This window comes from Solea solea, chromosome 1 (assembly GCF_958295425.1).
Source record: "Solea solea chromosome 1, fSolSol10.1, whole genome shotgun sequence".
In the NCBI taxonomy this organism is placed as follows: Eukaryota; Metazoa; Chordata; class Actinopteri; order Pleuronectiformes; family Soleidae; genus Solea; species Solea solea.
The window spans coordinates 12,955,837-12,979,934 of record NC_081134.1 but is presented as its reverse complement, the minus strand read 5'-3'; the positions used below and the strand labels follow the sequence as shown (position 1 = coordinate 12,979,934).

Genomic DNA, 24,098 nt, shown 5'->3' with positions numbered 1-24,098 from the left:
GATTATCAGACAAATTAATTGAATGATTATGGAGTCTGCTGCATGTCCTCACGGACACCGGCACAACAGCACCACGGCTGAACTGAAGAAATATCAAGGCAAAATGCTACAATATTTGAGGTAAATTGATATTTGCCCAATTAGGAGGAGGAACTACTATATCTACTTCCCATGTCTTGTGTGCAGCTAGAACCTTTGAATATCTTAAGTGCAGCGCATAGAGAACAGTGCGGTTGATCTTGAACTACGTTCACATCGAACAAATATGGGGAGAGAATAGAGAGAAAATCAGATGTCAAACACAGAATAGGTACAGCATAATTAATTTCCTTCAATATGAACTTCAACCCCTCATTTCGTCTCCATTACTGAACAAAGTTATACGTATGCGTTAAGATTTTTCATTCATGACCGAGGCTCGACTTCCTTTCCCCTTTTTTTTTTCCATTTGGCACAGATTGTACAAAGAATACCATTTCCTGTTGGACGAGGAGCATGGAAAATATATACTCCCCCATCACTGACATAATAGCGTCAACAATGACCTTGTTCACTGGTAAATATCAGTTTGAGATGTAACTCCAGCACAGAGAGCCATTACAGGCTCAGGAACTGCTTGTCTGCAAACAGCGCGCTCATGGCTGCTGATCACTCAGGATTCTGTAAGGACACATATACAGTAGAGATGTAGAGATTCGCTCCCAGTTGGTGGTATAATATAATTGTGCCCTCACCGTCACTGTCCTCACTAGAATAGCTCATCTTCCACAGCAGGGGAGAAGTACTGTGTGTTTTTTTTTAAACATCCAGCCTGGATGGAACAAGGGTCACTAATGCATTTATAAAAAGACCTGTTATTAAAGCGAATACCAGATTCGCAGAAATAAATTTCAACGAAATAAATTGTGTTTCAACGTTGAAGGGGTTTATTTTCACTTTCATCTGATTGGTTGCCACATAATTAGTCATAAGGATAATAATATGTCTCTTATCGTTCCTTGGAATAGATTACTATTTCAGCCGATACTGTGCCATTTTTGTCCAAAGGCAGGTGGTAATCCATATCCTCTGAAGAAAAGAGTCAACAGGGGCACATTCTGTTTTAACGTTGTTTCACATTGTACATCTTCTTCTCACAAAGATGAATGAACCGCCGCAGAATAGCAACTCAGATATCCTATGGTTTTGCCTATTTATGTCTCAATCACTCACGTTTCCGACCTTTAAACATCTCCCTTCCTACATCTCCTCACCTCTCTGAGGCAGATGTGCAAATATTTGTTTGCAGAGATTGAGTTGGATTGCCTCCCCATCTGCTTTGTGGAATTTTTTCCAAACAATTAACTTCAGGAAGGGTCACAGAGGAAATCTACACACTTTCAATCACAACACCCTGCTAAGTTACGCTAGTTACTCTTTAGCACATTGGGAATAACAGATGGAGAGGGATTTAGGCGATGAATAGTGTGTGTCTGTGTGTCCGGAAGAGAACAGCAATGTGGAATTTTGCTGGAGTTGCGTAAGAGTGGAATAGATATGCAAACACAATATCCTGCTGAACCTGAGCATGTTAGCATGTTAGCATGTTAGCAGGCCCACATTAGCAAGTATAGCCACACAGAGCTGCAAGCTCTCAAATGACTATTTCCTGTTTGATAAACATCCAATAAAATCGGTCAGTGCTGGATTAAAAAACAAAAAGATAAGTAATGTTTCTGAGAGCTTTTTTTTAAATGTTTATTTCCTGTTTGGTCAATAATGTAAAAACGTAGCAGTGGCAAGATGACGATAAAGAAGCTGGTGTTGTGTCCTTGTGTTTGGACATGGAATAGTTCCTTTGTGACATGAAGTTCATTTTCTTGAAAACCCATCCCGATGCCAAAGAGAGCACAGTCATGAAAGCGAGGCTTAAAGGGGACTATTTGTTTTTATTATTATCACTCTTTATTGTTCACTTTGCTGTTTTCTATTTCAGAAAACAGCAAACTGAACAATACGTTCACTTTTGCTGTAAGTTAGTGGCTTCCACACTGTGTGAATGTTGTATTTTGTTTCTAGTGTGTTCTTATTTTCATATTTTTACAATCTAAGCACCTCGTTACACTCACAGAGAGGAGCCAGTAATGTATCCATACTGAATATATGACTAAGACAGTGGCTGCTGGGCTATTTTTAAAATGAATATCCACCAACTGTGTGTAATTTAAGCTAAATTTGTCAATATTGACAATACAAAAGTTGACTGGAAGAACGTCGGGCTCTGAGCCATGGAAGAGAAAAGAAGCTTCTGATCACACGTTTAATAATTTATTCGCAGGTGAAATGGGATAGCGGCATGAAAGGCAGTGGTTTAAATCATTTACTTTTATTTTGACTCGTTATGAAAGAACAACGCAATGCACTTGTCTTCCACTCACTTACTTCAGGAATACATGAAACGTGACATTAGTAGTGAAACCACCAAAGTTGCCAGCACGGTCACCGCTATAACACCTATAAACACTTAGTAGTTTTAGAGAAGCCAAAGTCAAGTGAATATGTGCAATACAAAAGGTTTTGCCCAAAAATAACAACAACATTTTAAGTCTTTTGGTTGTTGTTGTTTTATGGCCATAACTTGATTCATTTTGTTTACATTTGAACCCAATTCCAGTTGCTTTTTTTGGCTAATGAACCTATGATTTTATCAAAGATAAAGCTGTTAGCTAGTGAATGTGTGAGAGAAAGAAATATTAAGTTCATAAGTAGATTCTCAACAAGAGCACTATGTCATAGAGACGACTGAAGGTAAAAGGTATACATTTCTAAGGAATAATTGGAAATCAATCAATTTGCCTCCTTAATGTCACCTCTTTAGCCTGATTTTAAATTTCCCAACGTAACATTAAGTGTGGGTCAAATGCAGCCGCTCACATATGAATCAATCCCAGCACCGCCACTTTTTTCAGTAATTTACTTTGTACTTTTACACTGTAATAGCAACATGTAGTTTAAGTTGTGATAAATAAGACAAAACCTCTCAACGTCACTGGACGAGACAGGGTCGTGAAGCTTAAATTGACTTAATTGAGCTTGAGTCGGATTCTAAAGACAGAAAGGCTGTCAGTTTCAGGTCGGGCTCTGTTTCTACTCGCTTGGACCCGAGTTCCGCTCCAGCTCAAAGTCGGAGGCAGAGCGATGGAACTCTGCGGCGCAGCTGCTTCGCTCCGTCTCGCTCAGAATGAATGTCTCTCAAAACGCGGCACAGATTGATTTAATGCACCTCGGGGCTCAGTTGTACCAACATTATTCAGTTGATGAGTTCAGTACCCAAAGAATCATGATTTTGAGATAATTCATCTCAAGAATTCAGAGAATTCCACTGCCATACATTTCTTTTTAGATGTTTCCCTGCTCTTACACACCTGATTCAAATGTGCAGAGCTTGTTGACCATTCAAGCTCATCCCAAGGACAAGGATTAAGGAACCCTGCTCTAGATAATCAGATCTTGAAAGGTAATTGCAGATTTAGTCATTATCACGGTAGAGCATGGTACGAGCAATTCATGAGCGTGTGATTGTAATGGGTAATGAGAACATGGAATGACCTCTTGACTGCAGAATACCTTGGAGGGCGAATTAAAGCTTTCATTTAACTTTATTTATTCTCAACATACATCTTATGTAGGAATTACTGACTGTTTTCTCTCTCTTATTTACTTCTTTTTTCCCCCCCAACTTCCCCAGGCGAGAAGGCTTTGAGGTATATTTGAGAGAAAATAGATCCTACAGTTTCATGATTGTGTTCCAGCACTTTTCCCCAATGTCACATGGATTAGATTCCCTCTCCATATCAGAGTTCACCAACAAAGAACTCAGTCTCATCTAAAGAGCATCGTCGGTTTTTAATCTGAAGTGGACAGAAACATGCTTGTGTCCTGTTATCTATAAACCTAAAGCCAGTTGGCATGAATTCTTAATCTCACTCATGAATGCTCATGATTTATTGATGCTCTTCCAGAGGAAAAAAGTTTACCCCCATGTCCAAGTCTACTGCTTCTCTCTGTAGTTTGACTGCATTTCAGCTGAGTGATATATCACATGTCAAGTGTCGGATGTCTGCAGACGGGTGACGTTTGCTTTTGTTTCAAATGTCTATACAGTATGTCCCGTCCCCTTCCTTCCTGGCTTGGTATCTTTGGACTCCCAGGATGCATTTCCCACATGACAGGCAGCAGTAATATTAGTCCCCACTGTTCTGTGCACCAGCCAGCACCATTTTCACTGCAAATTTAACTCAAATAGCTCTCTTGGTTCCCTTGGAAACCAGGTGCTCAGAGATCAGGAAAGATCCATTTCACACTTGAGCTGCGAGCAGAGCGACTAAGAGATGGTTAGACAAAAAGAAAGTAAGAGCGAGGGAGGATTAGAGAAGGAGAGAGGGGTGTTGGGGGGTCGTGGGTGTCAGGGAAGCTTGATCTTAAAAGATGCTTCATTCTCATTGCTCCCTGCACTCAAAATAGAGAGAAAATGGTATCAAATGCAATGCTGTTGCTTCCTCTCTGAGGATTTTCTACCCTTGTAGTTGTCAAGACCAGAATGCACAGGGTTTTGTTTAGATGTGGCATCTGTATAGACGGTGGAAATAGCCGCAGCTCTCATTTACTGATGCTGCTTTTATTGTTATCGGCTGTGAGATATGCACGCCCGCTCCTCACAGAGACTAAAAGGAGGTCGCCTCAGTCTCTCGCAGATGTCTGAAAACATCGCTGGAGGTCAAGATTTCCTCTTGCACTTTTTCAGAGCTGTTCAGAAAGGTCATCTCGAGAGTGCTCGTGTTTACGACGGGGTTTGTTAAACTCTTACACAGTCTGAACATCAGGGAAATCAAAGCAGCTGTTTATTTGTGTGCAATATGTCTCTTTAGGGTTTTTGATAGCTGGAAACTGATGGTTTTTATACTCTTCATGAAAGCGACCCCATCCTGAGTGTGAATCTCTCTGTTTCATTTGTTTCAAACATTTCACACAAGAAAAAACAGTAGTCTGTAGAGAGAAAGCAGTCAGAGCTGAGGCACTAACCCTCACCCGCACAACAGTGGACTGTAAGAGAGAATAGTGGGTTTTTTAAACAAGTCATTATCTATATACTTATAAATGTAGTATATATTGAAAAGAAACTGACAGTATTTTCAGTCTTCGGTGTATGATTTTGGATTATTTTTCAAAACACAAACTTTTCCAAATCTCCACACTGCCCGCTCTTAAATTGGATGTTCTATACAACCACTGTCACATTCAGCAGCGAAAGGGAAATTCTTTCTTCAAGAACATGGAAATTTGAACTCACCTGGCGATTCAGCATTTTATTCTCAACCATCTCTGAGTCGCAAAATTACAGTACCATTCCAATCAGAAGGCAGTTTCACTAAATAAAAGTATTTTGTTGTCTTGGCTTGTGCAAACTCCAGCTCACACAGATCTGAACAAACACACATCAATTCAAAGGCAGATCTCATTACTGCCACTGACAGTGTATTGTTAAAAAAACTAAACAATTTCCAGTCTTTACAATTCTATTTTATTTTAGATCAATCATTTTTTTTCCCTACACTTCTTCTGACCCCCAGAAAATATCGCACAACAATTTTCTTCCTACAGTTTTAACTGTGACTCCATTTGGATTGATAGATAGATAGAAATTATATTATATTTCGTAAAACACAGACCTATACAATATTCTCTCGGTCTCTTTTACACAAGGGCAATAAATACCATAAGAGTTGTTTTTAATCTCATTCATTAAAATATAAATTAAAAGGATTATCACAGTTCAGGCTTGCTTGTCAGAGACACGGAGAGAAATCAAGACATAACATTAACATGTGCGTGTAAAACACTAAAGATGAAATGTAGGCAAACATCCATCCATTCATTCATCTTCTAGCGCTTTGTCCTCCACATGAGGGCCGCAAGGCTCCTGGTGACAATCCCAGCTGCAAAAGGCACAGGTCCATCACAGGGCCACATAGAGACAAACAATCATTCACACACACACACACACACACACACACACACTCAGTTAACCTTGGCATGTTTTTGGATATGTGGGAGGAAACTACAAGGAGAAAACCCACGCGCACAGAGAGAGCATGCAAACTGCACACAGAAAAGGTCCCGACACAAACCAGCAACCTTCTTGCTGTGAGGCAACAGTGCGTAACAGTGTGTCATTTTCCAAAATAATACAAAAAAGTCATATATATCAAGCTTCAGTGCATAATTTTGGTGATTTTTGCTGTTGTTGATGTTATTATTCTGCCTTTGTTTGTCTTTGTGAACCGAAATGGTGTAATATGATCTGTATATGCTGCGTCCTTTGTTTAAAAACAGGCTCTGGCATGGACTACTATCTGATCTGACTGAGGGAGCATTTGTGTGTATACAGCAGCGGCGCCGGGGCGGGGTTTATTGAGGAGTAGAATTCAATACTGAGACTTTTTTTTGGGGGACACTTCTTTGTGTTTTCAGTCATAGTCCAGAGTGCTCGCACCTTCCTTGCTTTCACTATAGCGCAATGTTGTTGTTGCCTGAAACACATCACTACAAGTTCTAAACACTGCTATACTGACAAAACCAGGGGGACTCCTGTGGCGCTGATAGGCTTTAATCAGCATTGTTTGAACTCATTTGACAACGCGTCTTGATGCCCGCATTGACCACAGGAAGTATGATAAGCATCGACCACCTCTCTCTCAACTTAGTGTTTGGTTATTGTTGCGTATTGACAGTGAAGGTTAATAGTCGTATCCTTTTTCAGCTAAATGCTCTTCTATTGAGGTTTTTGCAGAGTGGAAAGGCAAACATCTGACACAGTATTTGACTGTCTATTGATCTGAAATGTGAAAAACCTCAGTTTGAATAAGTGGGTGTCTGTTTACAGAAATGCCGAAAGTGCAGAAGGGAAGCTACCAGTCACATCTGTCTATATCCAGCATTTCCACAGAATAAACTCCAAGAAGAAAGCTGTCTGATATAATTTCACCTTTTGCCTTATGTTGGATTTCTCATTAGTGGAAAAATGTCTACATTTTATTTTCATCGCCTCTCTGGCTGAGAGATACTTCTCCCCCCGTTACGTGGCACAAGTCCAGCTGTCACATTTACAGATCTGTACCTCGCAGGTACTGGCTGAACTGAGCTGCAGGCTGCAGGACTGGGATGATTTAAATCACCTCCCAACACCTCATCGTTTGCCATTTGCACCCAGGATATACACAGGAAAACAAGCAGGCAGATGCAGAAATGAGTGTGTTATCTCTATGCCTGTCTAAGCATCTGATTATTTTATTTTTCCCTCGGTCAGAGGTCCGGGAGCGATTGCTGATATCAACGGCGCCTTCAGCAGCACGCCTTTCCGATTAGAGTGTGATACCGCTGAGAGATTAATATCTTATGAATCCAGGACACAAGTCTGGGCACCTTATGGTGAAAATCCTTACCTCTGCAGCCATAAATCAGCGTATTGATGTGCCTGTTGTTTTTCTATGTGTACTCACTGCCCACAGTATTGATTAGCTTTGTTGTGAGACAAACTATGCCGAGACACTAAGTGCCCAGGTAACATAAATGCACACACACACACACACACACACACACACAGGTACATTTTAAAAATTTAAACGGAAAGTAACTCGCGATGTAGCAATTAAGAGTCTTCAAGGATATAAAAGGCCTGCATCAGCCCAAGTGTGACGTCTGTTTCACTCTCACATGGACATGCACATGCAGACACACACACACACACACACACAACCTCATTAGCTTGTAGATGGTTCAGTGAGCTGCTGCATACTGTGTAGACCAGGTCTAATTGGTTACAAGGATATCAACAGCTGGAGCGATACGGGTGGCTGGATCTGCTCAGTTTCCTCACTGACTGTGACCAGAGAGATAAGTGTGTGTGCGTGTGTGTGTCTGCCTGAGAGGATTAGTTAGACAGAATGACATCTGATATTATAATAAAAAAATAAATAATAATAATGATAACGTGCATATTTGTAAATCAATTTAAAATATTTCCAAAGATGCTTTATGGTTAAAATAACACAGTAGCACCTTTTTAAAAAACGTCACATGGAGGCTGGGGGAGGCAGCTCTGTCGCTCCACTGTCAGTGCTTCATTCTTATGATGCTTTCACACCATATGCGATGCAATTTGCTAACCACTACACCAACTGTGTGGCCCTCTGTGACAAATGTATTTTCAGACATTTAGACCAACATCCTGACTCAGTTTCTGACATAAACACCCGCCGTCTTCACTTGGTCTCGCTTGCTGGGGCAGCAATCACATAAATGGATTTAGTGAAGCCAATGATGCAAGATTTATAACTACTGGCGTGGTTGTGTTTTCTTTTAATATGTAATGTCAGGATGTGGAAACATTTGCACCATATCCAACTCATTTAAGAGAAACACATTTCCAAAATCCACACACTGATTAAGCCACCAAAGCAAATTGCTTGTAGTCAAAGTACATCCAGTACATACAGCAATCGGCATGTCTACCGTGCCTCTGCAAGAACATACATTTGCATTATAATAATGGTTGGCACACACTATTGTTATAGACAATAAAATAACGTTGTGCCATTGTCTAATGAAAAACCTTGTCATGCATTCTTGGAGAGGAGAGAAATCTTCAGAATTCTCACTGACAACTATTCATTATTTATTGGACCTAATTAATCTCACTGCAGACATTCTGGGAAAACAACAGATAAATGTTGAATAAGTTATCATTTTCAACGTACTAATATTTAGTCACTCACACTCACTGTCTATGAGGAAACTCAGCATCAGGTCAAGCTGTGATAGCTCGCTGTAGTGGCGGTGGTGGAATTGAAATAATGGATACATTTGAGACTTTGAAGGGGAATTTGTGAAAGGTTTAGAAAATGAAAGGTTGGATTGAAGTTTGAAAAATGTGAATCGAGGGCTGAGGTAAAAGTATTGTGTCAAATTTGATGTTGAACGGATCCAATATCCATCCATGTCTACCGCTTTATCCTCCACATGAGGGTCGCAGGGCTGGCATGGTACGGCATGGTTATTTTGTGTTTCCATTAGTGATAGTACCTTAGTACCTGCTCTGGTGAGCTGAGGCCTGACGTCACCAGACTGCCGGGCACTATTGGTCATCAGAGTGCCTTCAGACGTTTGACACAAGAATCAAGCTAAACAATGCCTTGTCTTGTCTTTTTAACTGTAGATCAGTTAAAAGTTATGGCAGTTTTATTGGTACTATTTTGTAATGGAAAACCAACCTAAACTGAGACCATAGGTGGTGAAGGGGCGATATAGAGACAAACAACCGTCCAATCTCACACTCACACCTACAGGCAAGTTAGAGTGTCCAATTAACCTCTGCATGTTTGAATGAATTCTCTGTCTTTAAAGTCAGAGAATTCACACAATAAAAGTAAAAAAAACAAGATCAGCACCTGACTGCTGCCTCCTACACCTACACATGTGTTTTAATGTCCTGTGTTTTTGTTCATGTGTTTTCTCTTTGGCCTTCACTTCAGGATAGGTTTTCAGTTGATTTTATGTTTTATACCTTTTATGATGCTATGCCTTTAATGCTGTAAAGGTGATACCTTGGTTGTTGTCAAATGTGCTCTACAAATAAAGTTGACTTGACTCAAATAGGACCATCTACCATCTGCTGTTCCGCTCGTTATTCTCCCTCTCGCATCTGCATGGAAGCCACAGCTCCTCTCCAGTTATCAGACAAAGCTTCAGGGACTTTTCCCACATACGAGCAGCAGGAGTTCACGGGAGGATGGAGTGTTTCTACACATAAGTAGCTGACTCTACAGCATCTGTCTGACAGAGAGTGAACTGTGCTCCAGCCTCCAACTGTGGCAGAACAAAATGCATCTATCATATCTATAACGGGACAAGAGCCAACGACACTGCATATGCAGGATTCCGCCAACGTACAATGATGATGTTTTTGTGTTTGCATTCGGTGTGATGTATGTTATGTGTATGCTTCTCAGGACCTTGTGGGCAGTGCTCCGCCTCAGAGGAACTGGAAGGGAATAGCCATTGCCCTGCTGGTCATCCTCATCATCTGTTCCCTGATCGTCACCTCCGTCATCCTGCTGACACCGCGTAAGTTCACGAAACACACACTCATTAACAGCTACGCTAGACATGAGCCATTGTGTTTGATTATCTTTCCCTCAACATGTCCCAGGTGTTTAAATGGTTAAATGGCCATATGTACAGTGGCCGACAGGGGCAAACGCACCAAAAACAGCTGCACATACACTATTTCAATTTCAACGTGCAGCTTTTTAGATGTGCAGTGTCCCTGTATTAATAATGTGTACAGGAAGAAGCTACTTCATTTGTTTCAGTGGGGCCCAGTTTGACAGGTGACATGATTTCTTGAGGCATTGTCACTATTTAGGTGAAATGACACTCAAAATAGAGATTTTCTGTCATGTCTCACTGTGCATCATTGGTCAAAACCTTTCACTTACTTTGGTAGCAATAGTTCCCGTTTTAGCTTGGTGCCACTGACTTTTGTTTCAGTGATCCCGCCCCCTTTGGCCCTGCCTCTCACACTATGTTTACCAATTTTACAATATTAACACAAAATTAGCATATAATCAAAATGGGACATGTGGAGTATTCTTCATTTTGTCAGCACTTATAGTAAATTTGTAAAGGTTTGCATTTAATTAAAAAACAATGAATTCATGAAACATTACAAGTACATTTTAAACAAGGTACTTTTTTTACAAACTTGAGTACATTTTTAGACCAGTACTTTTCCTTGTACTTCAAAATAGTGGTACTTTGACTTGAGCATAATATTTCAGGAATCTTTCCACCTCTGGTAACGTGTAAACAGGAATATAAATATTCAACTCAAATATCGTGTTCAAGTGATGTCTTAGAATAAGGCATCACTTAATTAGTCCCACAAGAGGAAAATGTATTTGAATAAGGTTAACAGTCAGATTATAGATGTAGTCACTCGTCTTTATGCTGCACCTTTTTTACCACGTGTCAAGTCTTTGCTTTGTTGTATGGCTGAGTCATTTTTTATTTTTTTTTTTAATGTCTGGTTATCAGATGTGTTTTATGATTATGCGCGAACGGCTGTTTGTCACGGTGGAACAGGGGGGTAAACAATGTTTCCGCCTGTACATTGCAGCAGACAGATTTCTTAAGTCAGAAAACGCTTCATAATGTCTGACAAGGTATTTAGTCACTCGGATTTCTCCACTCAGTCACAGTGTGAGTCTGCTCACTGTGTTGCACAGTACGGTCGAGCTGTCAGACATCGTGACAACTCGACTTTCCTGAGTACCGCCGTGGCAAACACAGTTAGTGTGGTAAATCACATTGACTAACTCATTTGTGTTTCGCCTCGTGACTGCAGTTCAGTTGGCAGATTAAGATTTCGTTCTTGGTTTTAAGTATGGAAGGAGTCGCTCGACTGCTGCTGCATAATAAAGGAGGCAGTTGGGACTTTATGCTCTTTCAGCAATAGATCAATAGTGCTGGTCCCTCTAATGATTGGGCCTGCTCCAAATCTTTGCACCTATAGTGGGAAATAGGTGTTATATCCAGCCATTCTAAGTACGTCTGTCATAGAGAAACATTGACAGTGTGTGGTATGAGGCTGGATCCCCTGAGCAATGCAAATTTACTGCCAAAAAAAGTTAAAAAAAAAAATTGGTTATTTTTCTTGTTTCAGAGTATTGAAATAAAATGAAATTCAAGCCTGACATGCGTTTGAAGCACAGCCAAAAGTCAAAATGTGAGAAATGTTCTGGATTGTCTTTTGCTTTTATGCATCATCTATCAAATTACACAAGAACGAAGTTGAACATATATATTCAACCGATTCAAAACATTAGGTGTTACAGAAATACTTCTGAAAGAGCCAGAAACGTGATTGTATGCACACATTTGCTCTTTTCACTATTTATTTTGTCCACTGTGTTGTGATACTCATTTTTAAAAAGGTGGGTCCCTAAATAAAATATTTAGGAAACTCTGCTGTACTGAATGTGAGCGGATGTAATCACGTTCATTAAACACATGTTCATGTTTCCTTTGGTGTCGCACTGGACAGGTGAAGACGACAGCCTTGCCCTCAAAAAGAAAGTGACTATCGAGGATGTTTTTGGTCCAGACCTTCACATCCATGACCCCGAAGCAAAATGGCTCAGTGGTGAGTGACCACTTTGTCTTTTAAATGTTTCATATGTCTCTTATGCCAAAAATGTGGGGATTGAGTGTGTCCATAAAAAAAAGAAAATCCTTATTTTGTTGATTTATTTGGTGAAAGGAAGTAAATATAAGCCCTGAAGTTGTTGTTATAAACATTTGGAAATCGCGGCATTTGAAAAAGAGAGACATCTGTCTAATTATATAGAACTTTAAATTTGGCAACTCTTTAATTGACTCATTGGGAAAGTGTAAAGCACATTTTCTAATGATAAATTCGGTAAACCTCATAGTAAACCTCATAGTAAACCTCATAGTAAACCTCATGGGCTCCACCAAGCAAATGGCTGAGGATCTGAAGTGAAGGTAATTAATGGCTACAAAGCAGAAGACGTAGAGTAGCTTCCAGGTTGAAATTGTCCACTGTGCAATCTGAAATTAGACGAAAAAAAATAAAGACCAAGAAACCTTTCAGACGAAACTCCTATGTCTGCTGGGCAGATGAAATTGACGTGGAAAAAAAAAAACCTTTGTGACTGCAGAGGAGCTGTAACAAGTTTCTGCTAATGCAGTCAAGGTGATCTACTGTTCAGCTGTCCAAGGTTTACATGGAACCAAACTGCAAATGTGGTGCAAAAGCTGCTGCATGAGCAATAAACGAGGGATGCACTCAAATGTTGTAACTACAATGTTAAAATCTGAGTATTTTCTTGTTTTTTTCACATAGTCGTTGGGTTAGCACCACACATTTGCATGTGAAAGTCGCTTTGGGTTCACCTTATTTTGAATCACGTAGCAGCAAGCTAATGATGGTGTTGGATGTATGAACCGTGTACACAAAGATGTTAAAGATGTTACTCTGTGGAGATTATTTCTGGAAGTGACTATGATCGTCTTTCTTCAAGATGCACATTCTGCTGGGATGAAACATGATTTCCTTCTGCCTACACTTTATTAATCGGTACTACTAATTCAGCATGGTGTGCACACGCGAAGGGTAAGATGGTGTGAGCTGAATAGATAGATAGACAGAGATAAATGGATAAATGGATGGATGGATGGATGGCCTCTGTAACCTTGACATGTCTCCAGCAGGAAGCTCAAATGTTAGAGCAGGTCACTCAGTGCCCTCTGCTGTTCCACTGCAAAAGTACTCAGCGTCGTCTCCAGCTTCTGCAAGAGGAAGAAAGACCAAGTGTTGTTAGAAAAGAGTGGAAAAAGAGGGAGGATTTATTGTGATAACAAAATAACAAAAACATGTTCAAGTATAGTTTCAAACACATCTAATGCATTATCATATATTGTGCAAATATTTCCATATTTACACCATTTTATACATTGTTCTTAATGAACACAAAGTCTGGCTTTAAACACGACCATTTCATCACCGTCCTGGATTAAACTGCCGTTCGTCATCCTTATATTTATTTAAAAGATGGATATTTAAAAGGATTTGTCAAAACAAAATACTAGATCTTGTATGTTCTTTTAACCTGATTTATCTTTTTACTCTGCTATTATTTGCTCCTCCTGGCACACTGCATTTTTAAATTTAGTTTCCCTCTTACACTATATCCCTACTGTCTCTCTGAAAACAACGTCTTTATTTTATTTCAAAACAAGTTGTTTCTTGATTTGAATATTATTTGCACTTTCAACTGAATCAGATCCAGAAATATAAGAGCTTGTATCTTAAGATAAGATAAGATAAGATAAGATAAGATATTCCTTTATTAGATCCTTTTATTTACAATTTTTTAAGAAGAGCTATGTAATGTAAAAGAACCCAATAAACCCAATGAGGGTCAGGCACTTTTTTGTGCATGATAATAAAAACTCAAGTCAGATCATACACAATGTGATCAGGTGTAACCCGTATATATATACATATATGTATATATACATACATATATATATATATATGTATATATATATATATGTATACAGAAACACATTATGACTCACTTAAAATCTGCTTATTCATCGACAGTTGATTAGGTTGCCCTGGATGAAAACGTCCACAGCACCTGACAGATCCCTTGGCAGTCGGTGGTGTGGTGTGTGGCCTTGTGTCTTGTCAGTTAACTTACATACAATCAGCTCTCCATTTGGTGCTAATGACCATCTGATAAGATGCCCAATGGAACAACTTCACAGTTCAGTAGTGCTCATCAATATTCCCAGCAGAGTGTAATTGATCCCTGTTGCTCTTTGATCACCGTTGGCCTCTGCAGTCGCTGGACTCACCTCTCGCTCAGTTAGTTACAGAAACAGGTCCAAAGACAAAGGGGTTGGCCTGCAGACTCATGTGGCACGGATCTGTGCCGTAGGTGCACCCATGGTAATTTGCCGTGGGAATAATACACAACTCCTTATATGGGCATCCTGGAGGTGTGTGTGTGTTTATAGGTCACATATTCAGGCTTTAAAAAATCCTGAGTCAAGGTTATGATTTTTAGTCGTGCTATAAAGTAGCAATAATTGTGCAGAAGTCACAAAACTTTTTTCTTTTCTTTTTGTTCATGTAAACGAGCCGCGTGAACTTTGAACTGTGACATTTTTCCAAATGTCACCAATTCAATGGATTTTAAGCATTTCGAGGACTTTTTGCTCAGGTGTGTTTATATACAGTAGTTGGTGCAAATGAAATAAATGTTTCGTCATATTGCCTATAGGTTGTGCTGAAAAAAAGGGCATGAGAAACTCTATATTGCACATTCTTATAGCCTCTGTATATACTGTATGTTTAAACATAGTAATGGAAGAAATGCAGCCAAAATGCTCTTCCAACTGTGTCGGCTGAATTTATAATCCCCCCCCCATTTATTATCTCAGCTCAGATCTACGTATTAAGTGTATTTGGCTTAAATTCACTTTCTATCCCCAGACCTCCGTGGTCGGGCTAACATATATCTTCACCTGAGTAATTTGCCATTCCACTCTTTGAGACCCAATTTTCCGTTCCCCAAAGTTTAGTTTAAAACCTCCCGAGACAGGCTTTGAATTAGAGGGGAGAAAAATGCACCTTCATTTTCAAACACATTTAAACGATGAGGTGGTTTAGATAAGGTGACGAGAAACACAATCTATGTTACCTGCAGACAGTCCAAGTATCTGACTGGAACATCTCACAGTTTTTCAGAGTCAGATATTTAACAATGGATGGATGGACGTCACTACAAATGTTCGCTAATACCGAGGGCTTAACAATTTATCGTTTTCAAACCTAAACCACAATTTGAAATAATGCAACCAGCGAGTTGCTAAGGCTGCAATTTAGTTCGTGTTATCGTTAAATCTTGCAAATAAAAAAAGAACCCATACATGGTGAAAACAATTCATATCTTTAAGTTCTCATCCTTGCAATACAATGCACAGTAGGTAATGTTTATTTATATCTGGCAGAAGATTTGCACTTTTTATTTCCCCCTTCTGTCCTACTAACAACTCCAAATCCACACACAATGATAAGGTTGTGTTATGTGTGTATAGCTTGATTCTATTGCCCCCAAAAGGAGCTTGAGCAAGCAGAATAGCATCCTGGCTTATTAAAAATGCTCAAGGAGGAGGAGGTCAAGGAGGAGAAAAAGACAGTATAGAGATGCTATAAAATGTGAACTGTGAGTAGCCGGTGCAGCTTCTTCTTCTTCCTCCCCACACTCTCTCGATGATTATTTTTTTATTTGCCATTTACAGATTATGAGCTTCTGTATCGCGCAAGGGACGGGGATGTTGTCAGGTTTAACGTGGACATGGAGGAGAGAACAGTTATCGTGCCCAACCAGTTGTTTGTGAGTATCATCTTACTTCCAACGCAGTAAATATATATATACTGTTGTTTATGTTAAGAGTGTGTTACTACTATGAGTGTGTGTGTGTGTTTTCTATCACATTCAGGAGAGATCCAGAGCCGCCAAGTACCAAGTATCTCCAGACATGAAACATGTGTTATTTGCCTTTGACGTAAAACCGGTGAGAAAACTCAGTGTATGACCTCACAGCGTAGAACTTTTTAAGACTTTTTGATTTTTTTTTATCAATAAAACTGTGACTCTTTGGTTCCACAGATCTACCAACACTCCTATGAGGCCAAGTACATTATTTACAGCCTTGTGACACAGTAAGAATCCCCTCATATGTCTTCTGTTATTGTTGTTGTTTTGCCCCTTGTGTGTCCAGATCTCTGACCTCATGTCAGCCACTCTTACCCTGCTTTCAGGGCCACTCTGTGGGAGCGTGTTTAAGTTCAATTGCTGCATCACATTAAGCCTGGCCTGTTTTTTTCGCCCTTTCATCCATCTATGTCTGCTTATTTCCCCCACTCTTCTGTATTTACAGCACACCAAGCAAAGTCAGGTTGTGCTAAAAAAAGTTTGTGTATGATTGATGAGGCCCAAAGTGAGGGAGTAAGCTCTTACTTTGCATCTGTATTCCTGTTACACGGCACGCATTGTGCATGCGGTGTACGTACGGGCGACTAGTAAATTCATTCTGGAATGTGTCGTCTCTACAGGGAAACTTGGCCTCTGAATCCCCCTGAGGTGCATGAAGCTGCCCTGAAGTTTGCCGGATGGGGACCTCGTGGCCAGCAGCTGGTAAGAAGGCCACACCCTTGATGTTACACATTAAACCGGCGCACATCAAATACTGGGTATCTCTCAGAAGCAGCTTGTCATGGCAGATGAGACTCACTTGGGATTTATGGGTTTGTCACAGTGGAACAGACAGGAGGTTTCTGAATAATGTCATGACTGCTTTAAAGTACCTGAGGTGAGCTTTCTTTGCTTTGCCCTTGACCAAAATAGTTTTTAATTTCACAACAACACATGAGCTAGTGAGAGCCACAGTGGCAGATGGCGTCTTAGTGGCAAAACCCCTGGTCTGGACATTCTGGGGTGTCCTCAAGGGTGCGTGTGTGTGTTTCTCTGTGTGTGTGTGTGTGTGTGTACTTGCACTGTATGTGTCTTTAGGACCTTTTCTGGCATAAATACTGACCTTGTCAGGACCAGTAGTCCTCATGGAGACCAACACATGTTCCTTAGGTGGAACCTCATTTCTGAGGAACTGGTTAAGTTTAGGGCCAGGATTTGAATTGGGGTTAGGTTAAAGATAATGTTTTGACCAGAGGTGTCAAACTGGCGAAAAACTTGGTCTACGATATCTTTACGAACATGTTCACGTCTTTATCTCACTGTTAGACAGACTTTTCCAACAGGAAACTGAAGTTTGTAAAACTTCTCACTCTCCCACACCAAAGTCCATAGAGAAAATCAGTGATTTTAACATCACAGCACACAAAAAATGGGAAAAACGTCACAGTTTAAAGTTTAACAAAAAGAAAAGAATAAAAAAAACGCTCTTTTTTTGTGACTTCTGCACAATTATTGCTACTTTATATCACTACTAAAAATGCGATATAAAATGAATCATAACTTTGACTCAACAACACATAAGAAGACGAAAAAACCTGCAGCTGTTTTAAAGCCTGAATATGTGACTTATAAACATACACACCTCCAGGATGTCCATATAAGGAGTTGTGTATTATTCCCACGGCAAATTACGATGGGTGCAGCTGTGGCACAGATCTGTGGGTTAACTGACGTCCTTGGATTCAACACAAGTAAAACAAATGGCTTTTCTCCCTCCACAAGGTGTGTGGATTATTACATTAGAATATGTCCCACGTTCCAAACTAGCACTCCAAACAGGTTGTTTTTGACGAAAAGGAATAAAACACTCGCCGGGTTTCCACTGACGAGGCAAGGCTGGCAGGAAACAAAGTGGAACAGGAGGTCGAGTCCTCATTTATTCACTCTGTGCCAGCAGAGAGAGCTCAGAAAGAACTGTTGTGAAAGCACATCAGCGAGAGTTGCTCTGTGTCCGTTAACATGGGCACTTCAGTTTGTTTTGTGTCTGTCTATCCAACCATCACCACACAAGTACTTTTTCACTGTTGTTTGCCTAAGGAACAGCTGTGTCCTGTTGTTTTAAGGACATTACAGAGCCATATATTTGTGAACCATTTGGATACAAATAGTACTATTTGGATTAGGATTAGGATTTGTTGACAGTAAGAAAAGTATCAAATAATCCCTTACCCCTTAATGAACTTTTGAAATTTTTGATTCAAGCACCTGATAATCTTGTGGTTTCTTCTCTCATCTAAACAATCCAGTTTCTTTCATTTTTCTCCTTGTTGACTTGGCTGAATTAGTTTTTTACACGACAGACATTTCAAGAGCTATTACTTAAAAGCATCCCCCTCCTCCATGATTGCTTTTATGAATTTATTATGTCAATTAGAGATACATTGCCGTGAGGAAATATGAACCTTATACAACACTGTTTCATCAGCATGTAAAAATGAAAGGTGTGTGGGTGCGGTAAGGCATCAGATGTATAGTGAGAGGAGCATGGAGATGAATTGTACCGCACTCCCCTCACTAAATTGCAGGCAATTACTCTGCTATGACAGAGCAATCAGTGAGACTGTGTCGACAGATGCACGCACACAAACACGCACCTGAGAAAGAGGTTATATTCATATAAAATGCATGCACTTGCGAACATGAATGACAAATCCTGCTTTTTGAGATCCACAGGTAGCACTTCTTTGACGTTACTGCTTCTCTCATCGCTCTACACTTAAAATAGCTCCTCTCCTCCTTCCTTTTCAGCTTTCTCTCGCTTATTCTCCCTTTTCTAAATTGAAAAGATTTAAAAGTCAAGAGATTACCAACTTCTTGACAGATTATTCTAGTTTTCAGAGGCCGTTCAGGATCGGCTGTGACTAAATATATGCTATAATAGGTTTTCTGCCTATGATGAATGTTTGAGACTGGAGACATCATCATTCATTTGGAGTTAATATTGTGCTGGTGAATCAAGCTTTCTTAGGTTGAATTTTAAGGATTCTCGTGTTGGCAAATAAAAATACTAAATAGAATGTTTTTGTAAAAAATAACATTACATTTTTCAGTTTTACTCTTTGAAAGCTGCCATGGCACTTCTACAACATTTACCACCCACCAGTTCCTCTGCTTTTCTCCGCCCTTTATTGATCTGTGTTTCTTAGACGTTGATCCCAAAATATAAAACCTTTTTATTTCTTAACAGCAGCCACAGATCTGAGTAAAAGGGTTAGCCAAACGTCTTTCTTTTCTTTTTCATTCGTCTGTGAATTGAGGCTTCGATTTAACTGAAGTTTTTTTTTTAGCTGACAGTGCTGTCACAGAGAGGGCTTCTGATGCCAGTCAATTCCACATTCATCTCCCATACAATGCACCAGATGAAGCAGTGAAAGTGACAGTGGACTGACAACGGGATTTCAAGGTCCAGTGTGTGAGAATAAGTGACATCTGATAGTGAGACTGTAGATTGTAACAAACACAGGACTCCTCCACTCGTAAACGTCATGGTGGCCCCTGTAAAGCAGGGCCAAAAAGTTCATGTAAAAGCCTTATTCTAAGGCTAAAACAAACAGGGATTATACACTTATGTTACACACTGGGACTTTAAAATCCTCACACTCATCTGCCAGCGTTTCGTCTTAATTCCGGCATGCATTACCATTCACGATGTTGATGCCGGGGGCTTAAATCGTCGTCCACCCAGGGGACACAGCATAACGTCTCAATAAAACCTGGAGAATAAAACATGTTTGCCTCCAGTAATGTGTGTTTGTGTGTGCACACGTCTGTAGGAGGCTGTGAGGGCAAATTGTGATTCAAACCTATCTTTGTGAGGACTTTTTTTGTCTGGTTCTTTCAACTTCAAACGGCTTAAGGCACAGATAAACAAAATGTGAGATGCAGAGGCTGAAACAAAACTCGCAATGCTTGCCACTGCAGGAAATTAGAATTGCATTGATAGAAGAGAATAATGATTGAAATCTGCTCTGCCTTTCCCTGTCCAGATCTTCATATTTGAGAACAACATCTACTACAAAACAACAATAGAGAGCCGAGCAATCCGCCTGGTTTCCACTGGACAAGAGGGAGTCATCTTCAATGGCCTTGCTGACTGGCTGTATGAGGGTAAGTATAGACTAGAAAATTCTGTGGCAAAATTCTGATCGCGCCTGCTTCTTGCTGCCGATTTTGGGTGGATTGACCCTTTAATGTGAAGATGTTTGGGGGCCAATGGACACCCCTTTTTTTAACAGTAACTTTTACATACAAATGAACTGTTTAATTAAACAGTATTTAATTAATACATTTTTGCCACATTTTGGATGACATACTGTACTATGACTTTTTTGTCAAATTTTGGACGACATACTGAACTATGACATTTTTGTCAAATTTTGGACGACATACTGAACTATGACATTTTTGTCAAATTTTGGACGACATACGGAACTATGACATTTTTGTCCAATTTTGGACCATATACTAAACTATGACATTTTTGTCAAATTTTGGACCATATACTAAACTATGACATTTTTGTCACATTTTGGACCACATACTAAACTATGACATTTTGTCAAATTTTAAACTATATACTTAACTATGACATGTCCAAAATGTCCAAAATGGGACAAAAAAGTCATAGTACAGTATGTCGTCCAAAATCACAAAAAAAGTCATAGTATAATATGTTGTCCAAAATCACTAAAAAAAGTCATAGTATAGTATGTCATCCATAATGAGAGAAAAAAAAGTCATAGTATAGTATGTCGTCCAAAATGAGACAAAAAAGTCATAGTATTGTATGTCGTCCAAAATCACTCAAAAAAGTCATAGTATAGTATGTCGTCCAAAATGTGACAAAAAAGTTAAAGCTTACGATGTTGTCGTATAGCATGTCTTCCAAAATAACCCAAAATGTTCTTAGATTCTGTTGCAAGTAAGATTTGAACTGGCTCTCTCTAAGGGACACTGGTTCAAGAGGAGGTGCTTTAGACCACTCAGCCAAACTTAGATGATGATGAGTCAACATTAGTCATGAGACAAAATTAGTAAAAAAAAGTCATAGTATAATATGTTGTCCAAAATGAGTCAAAAAAGTCATAGTATAGAATGTTCTCCAAAATCACTCAAAAAAGTCATAGTAAAGTATATCGTCCAAAATCACTCGTAAAGTCATAGTATAGTATGTCGTCCAAAATGAGTCCAAAAAAGTCATAGTATAGTATGTCGTCCAAAATCACACAAAAAAGTCATTGTATAGTGTGTCGTCCAAAATCCCTCAAAAAAGTCATAGTATAGTATGTTGTCCAAAATCACGCAAAAATGTCATAGTATAGTATGTCGCCCAAATTGAGACAAAAAAGTCCTAGTATAGTATGTCATCCAAACTCACTCCAAAAAGTCATAGTATAGTATGTCGTCCAAAATCACTAAAAAAGTCATAGTATAATATGTTGTCCAAAATCACTAAAAAAAGGTATACTATAGTATGTCATCCAAAATGACTCGAAAAAGTCACAGTATAGTATGTCATCCAAAATCACTCAAAAAAGTCACAGTATAGTATGTCGTCCAAAATCACTCAAAAAGGTCATAGTATAGTATGTTGTCCAAAATGAGTCAAAAAAGTCATAGTATAGTTTGTCGTCCAAAATCACTCTAAAAAGTCATAGTATACTATGTCGTCCAAAATCACTCAAAAAAGTCATAGTATAGTATGTTGTCCAAAATCACTCAAAAAGGTCATAGTATAGTATGTCGTCCAAAATCACTCAAAAAGGTCATAGTATAGTATGTCGTCCAAAATGAGACAAAAAAGTCATAGTATAGTATGTCGTCCAAAATCACTCAAAAAAGTCATAGTATAGTATGTCGTCCAAAATCACTCAAAAAGGTCATAGTATAGTATGTCGTCCAAAATCACTCAAAAAAGTCATAGTATAGTATGTCGTCCAAAATCACTCAAAAAGGTCATAGTATAGTATGTCGTCCAAAATGAGACAAAAAAGTCATAGTATAGTATGTCGTCCAAAATCACTCAAAAAAGTCATAGCATAGCATGTTGTCCAAAATGAGTCAAAAAAGTCATAGTATAGTATGTCGTCCAAAATCACTCAAAAAGGTCATAGTATAGTATGTCGTCCAAAATCACTCTAAAAAGTCATAGTATAGTATTTCCTCCAAAATGAGACAAAAAAGTCATCGTATAGTATGTCGTCCAAAATCACTCAAAAAAGTCATAGCATGGTATGTTGTCCAAAATGAGTCAAAAAAGTCATAGTATAGTATGTCGTCCAAAATCACTCAAAAAGGTCATAGTATAGTATGTCGTCCAAAATGAGACAAAGAAATTAGTATAGTATGTCGTCCAAAATAAGTCAAAAAAGTCATAGTATAGTATGTCATCCAAAATGAGAGAAAAAAAGTCATAGTATAGTATGTCGTCCAAAATGAGTCGAAAAAGTCATAGTATAGTATGTCATCCAAAATGAGAGAAAAAAGTCATAGTATAGTATGTCGTCCAAAATGAGTCGAAAAAGTCATAGTATAGTATGTCGTCCAAAATCACTCTAAAAAGTCATAGTATAGTATTTCTTCCAAAATGAGACAAAAAAGTCACAGTATAGTATGTCGTCCAAAATCACTCAAAAAAGTCTTAGTATAGTATGTCGTCCAAAATCACTCAAAAATGTCATAGTACAGTATGTTGTCCAAAATGAGAGAAAAAAAGTCATAGTTTAGTATGTCGTCCAAAATTTGACAAAAAAGTCATAGTATAGTATGTCGTCCAAAATCACTCAAAAAAGTCATAGCATAGTATGTTGTCCGAAATAAGTCAAAAAAGTCATAGTATAGTATGTCATCCAAAATGAGAGAAAAAAAGTCATAGTATAGTATGTCGTCCAAAATGAGTCGAAAAAGTCATAGTATAGTATGTCATACAAAATGAGTCAAAAAAAGTCATAGTATAGTATGTCATCCAAAATGAGAGAAAAAAGTCATAGTATAGTATGTCGTCCAAAATGAGTCGAAAAAGTCATAGTATAGTATGTCGTCCAAAATCACTCTAAAAAGTCATAGTATAGTATTTCTTCCAAAATTAGACAAAAAAGTCACAGTATAGTATGTCGTCCAAAATCACTCAAAAAAGTCTTAGTATAGTATGTCGTCCAAAGCACTCAAAAAAGTCATAGTATAGTATGTCGTACAAGATGAGTCAAAAAAGTCATAGTATAGTATGTCGTACAAGATGAGTCAAAAAGTCATAGTATAGTATTTCTTCCAAAATGAGAGAAAAAAGTCATAGTTTAGTATGTCGTCCAAAATGTGACAAAAAAGTCATAGTAAAGTATGTCGTCCAAAATCACTCAAAAAAGTCATAGCATAGTAAGTTGTCCAAAATGAGTCAAAAAAGTCATAGTATAGTATGTGGTCCAAAATCACTCAAAAAAGTCATAGTATAGTATGTCGTCCAAAATGTGACAAAAAAGTCAAAGCTTACGATGTTGTCGTATAGCATGTCTTCCAAAATGTTCTTAGATTCTGTTGCGAGTAGGATTTGAACTAGCTCCCTGTAAGAGACACTGGTTCAAGAGGAGGTGCTTTAGACCACTCAGCCAAACTTAGAATACAGACTAAAGTTGCATGCTGATGAGTCAACATTAGTCATGAGACAAAATTAGTAAAAAAAAACGTCATAGTATAATGTCGTCCAAAATGAGTCAAAAAAGTCATAGTATAGTATGTTGTCCAAAATCACTCAAAAAAGTCATAGTATAGTATGTCGTCCAAAATCACTCTAAAAAGTCATAGTATAGTATGTCGTCCAAAATCACTCAAAAAGGTCATAGTATAGTATGTTGTCCAAAATGAGTCAAAAAAGTCATAGTATAGTTTGTCGTCCAAAATCACTCTAAAAAGTCATAGTATACTATGTCGTCCAAA

The 24,098-nt window shown here is 38.8% G+C and overlaps 1 protein-coding gene across 5 annotated transcripts in view; it reads left to right on the top strand.

Annotated features, from left to right (window-relative positions):
* LOC131468963 (dipeptidyl aminopeptidase-like protein 6) overlaps window positions 1-24,098 on the top strand; it is a 90,518-nt gene that overhangs the window by 49,985 nt on the left and 16,435 nt on the right. For all 5 annotated transcript variants that reach the window (XM_058643718.1, XM_058643732.1, XM_058643715.1 and 2 more), the window contains 7 exons: window positions 10,047-10,161; window positions 12,143-12,241; window positions 15,934-16,028; window positions 16,135-16,209; window positions 16,305-16,357; window positions 16,751-16,832; window positions 20,156-20,276. In XM_058643718.1, coding sequence (XP_058499701.1) covers window positions 10,047-10,161; window positions 12,143-12,241; window positions 15,934-16,028; window positions 16,135-16,209; window positions 16,305-16,357; window positions 16,751-16,832; window positions 20,156-20,276 — 640 coding nt within the window. The remainder of the gene's footprint in view (window positions 1-10,046; window positions 10,162-12,142; window positions 12,242-15,933; window positions 16,029-16,134; window positions 16,210-16,304; window positions 16,358-16,750; window positions 16,833-20,155; window positions 20,277-24,098) is intronic.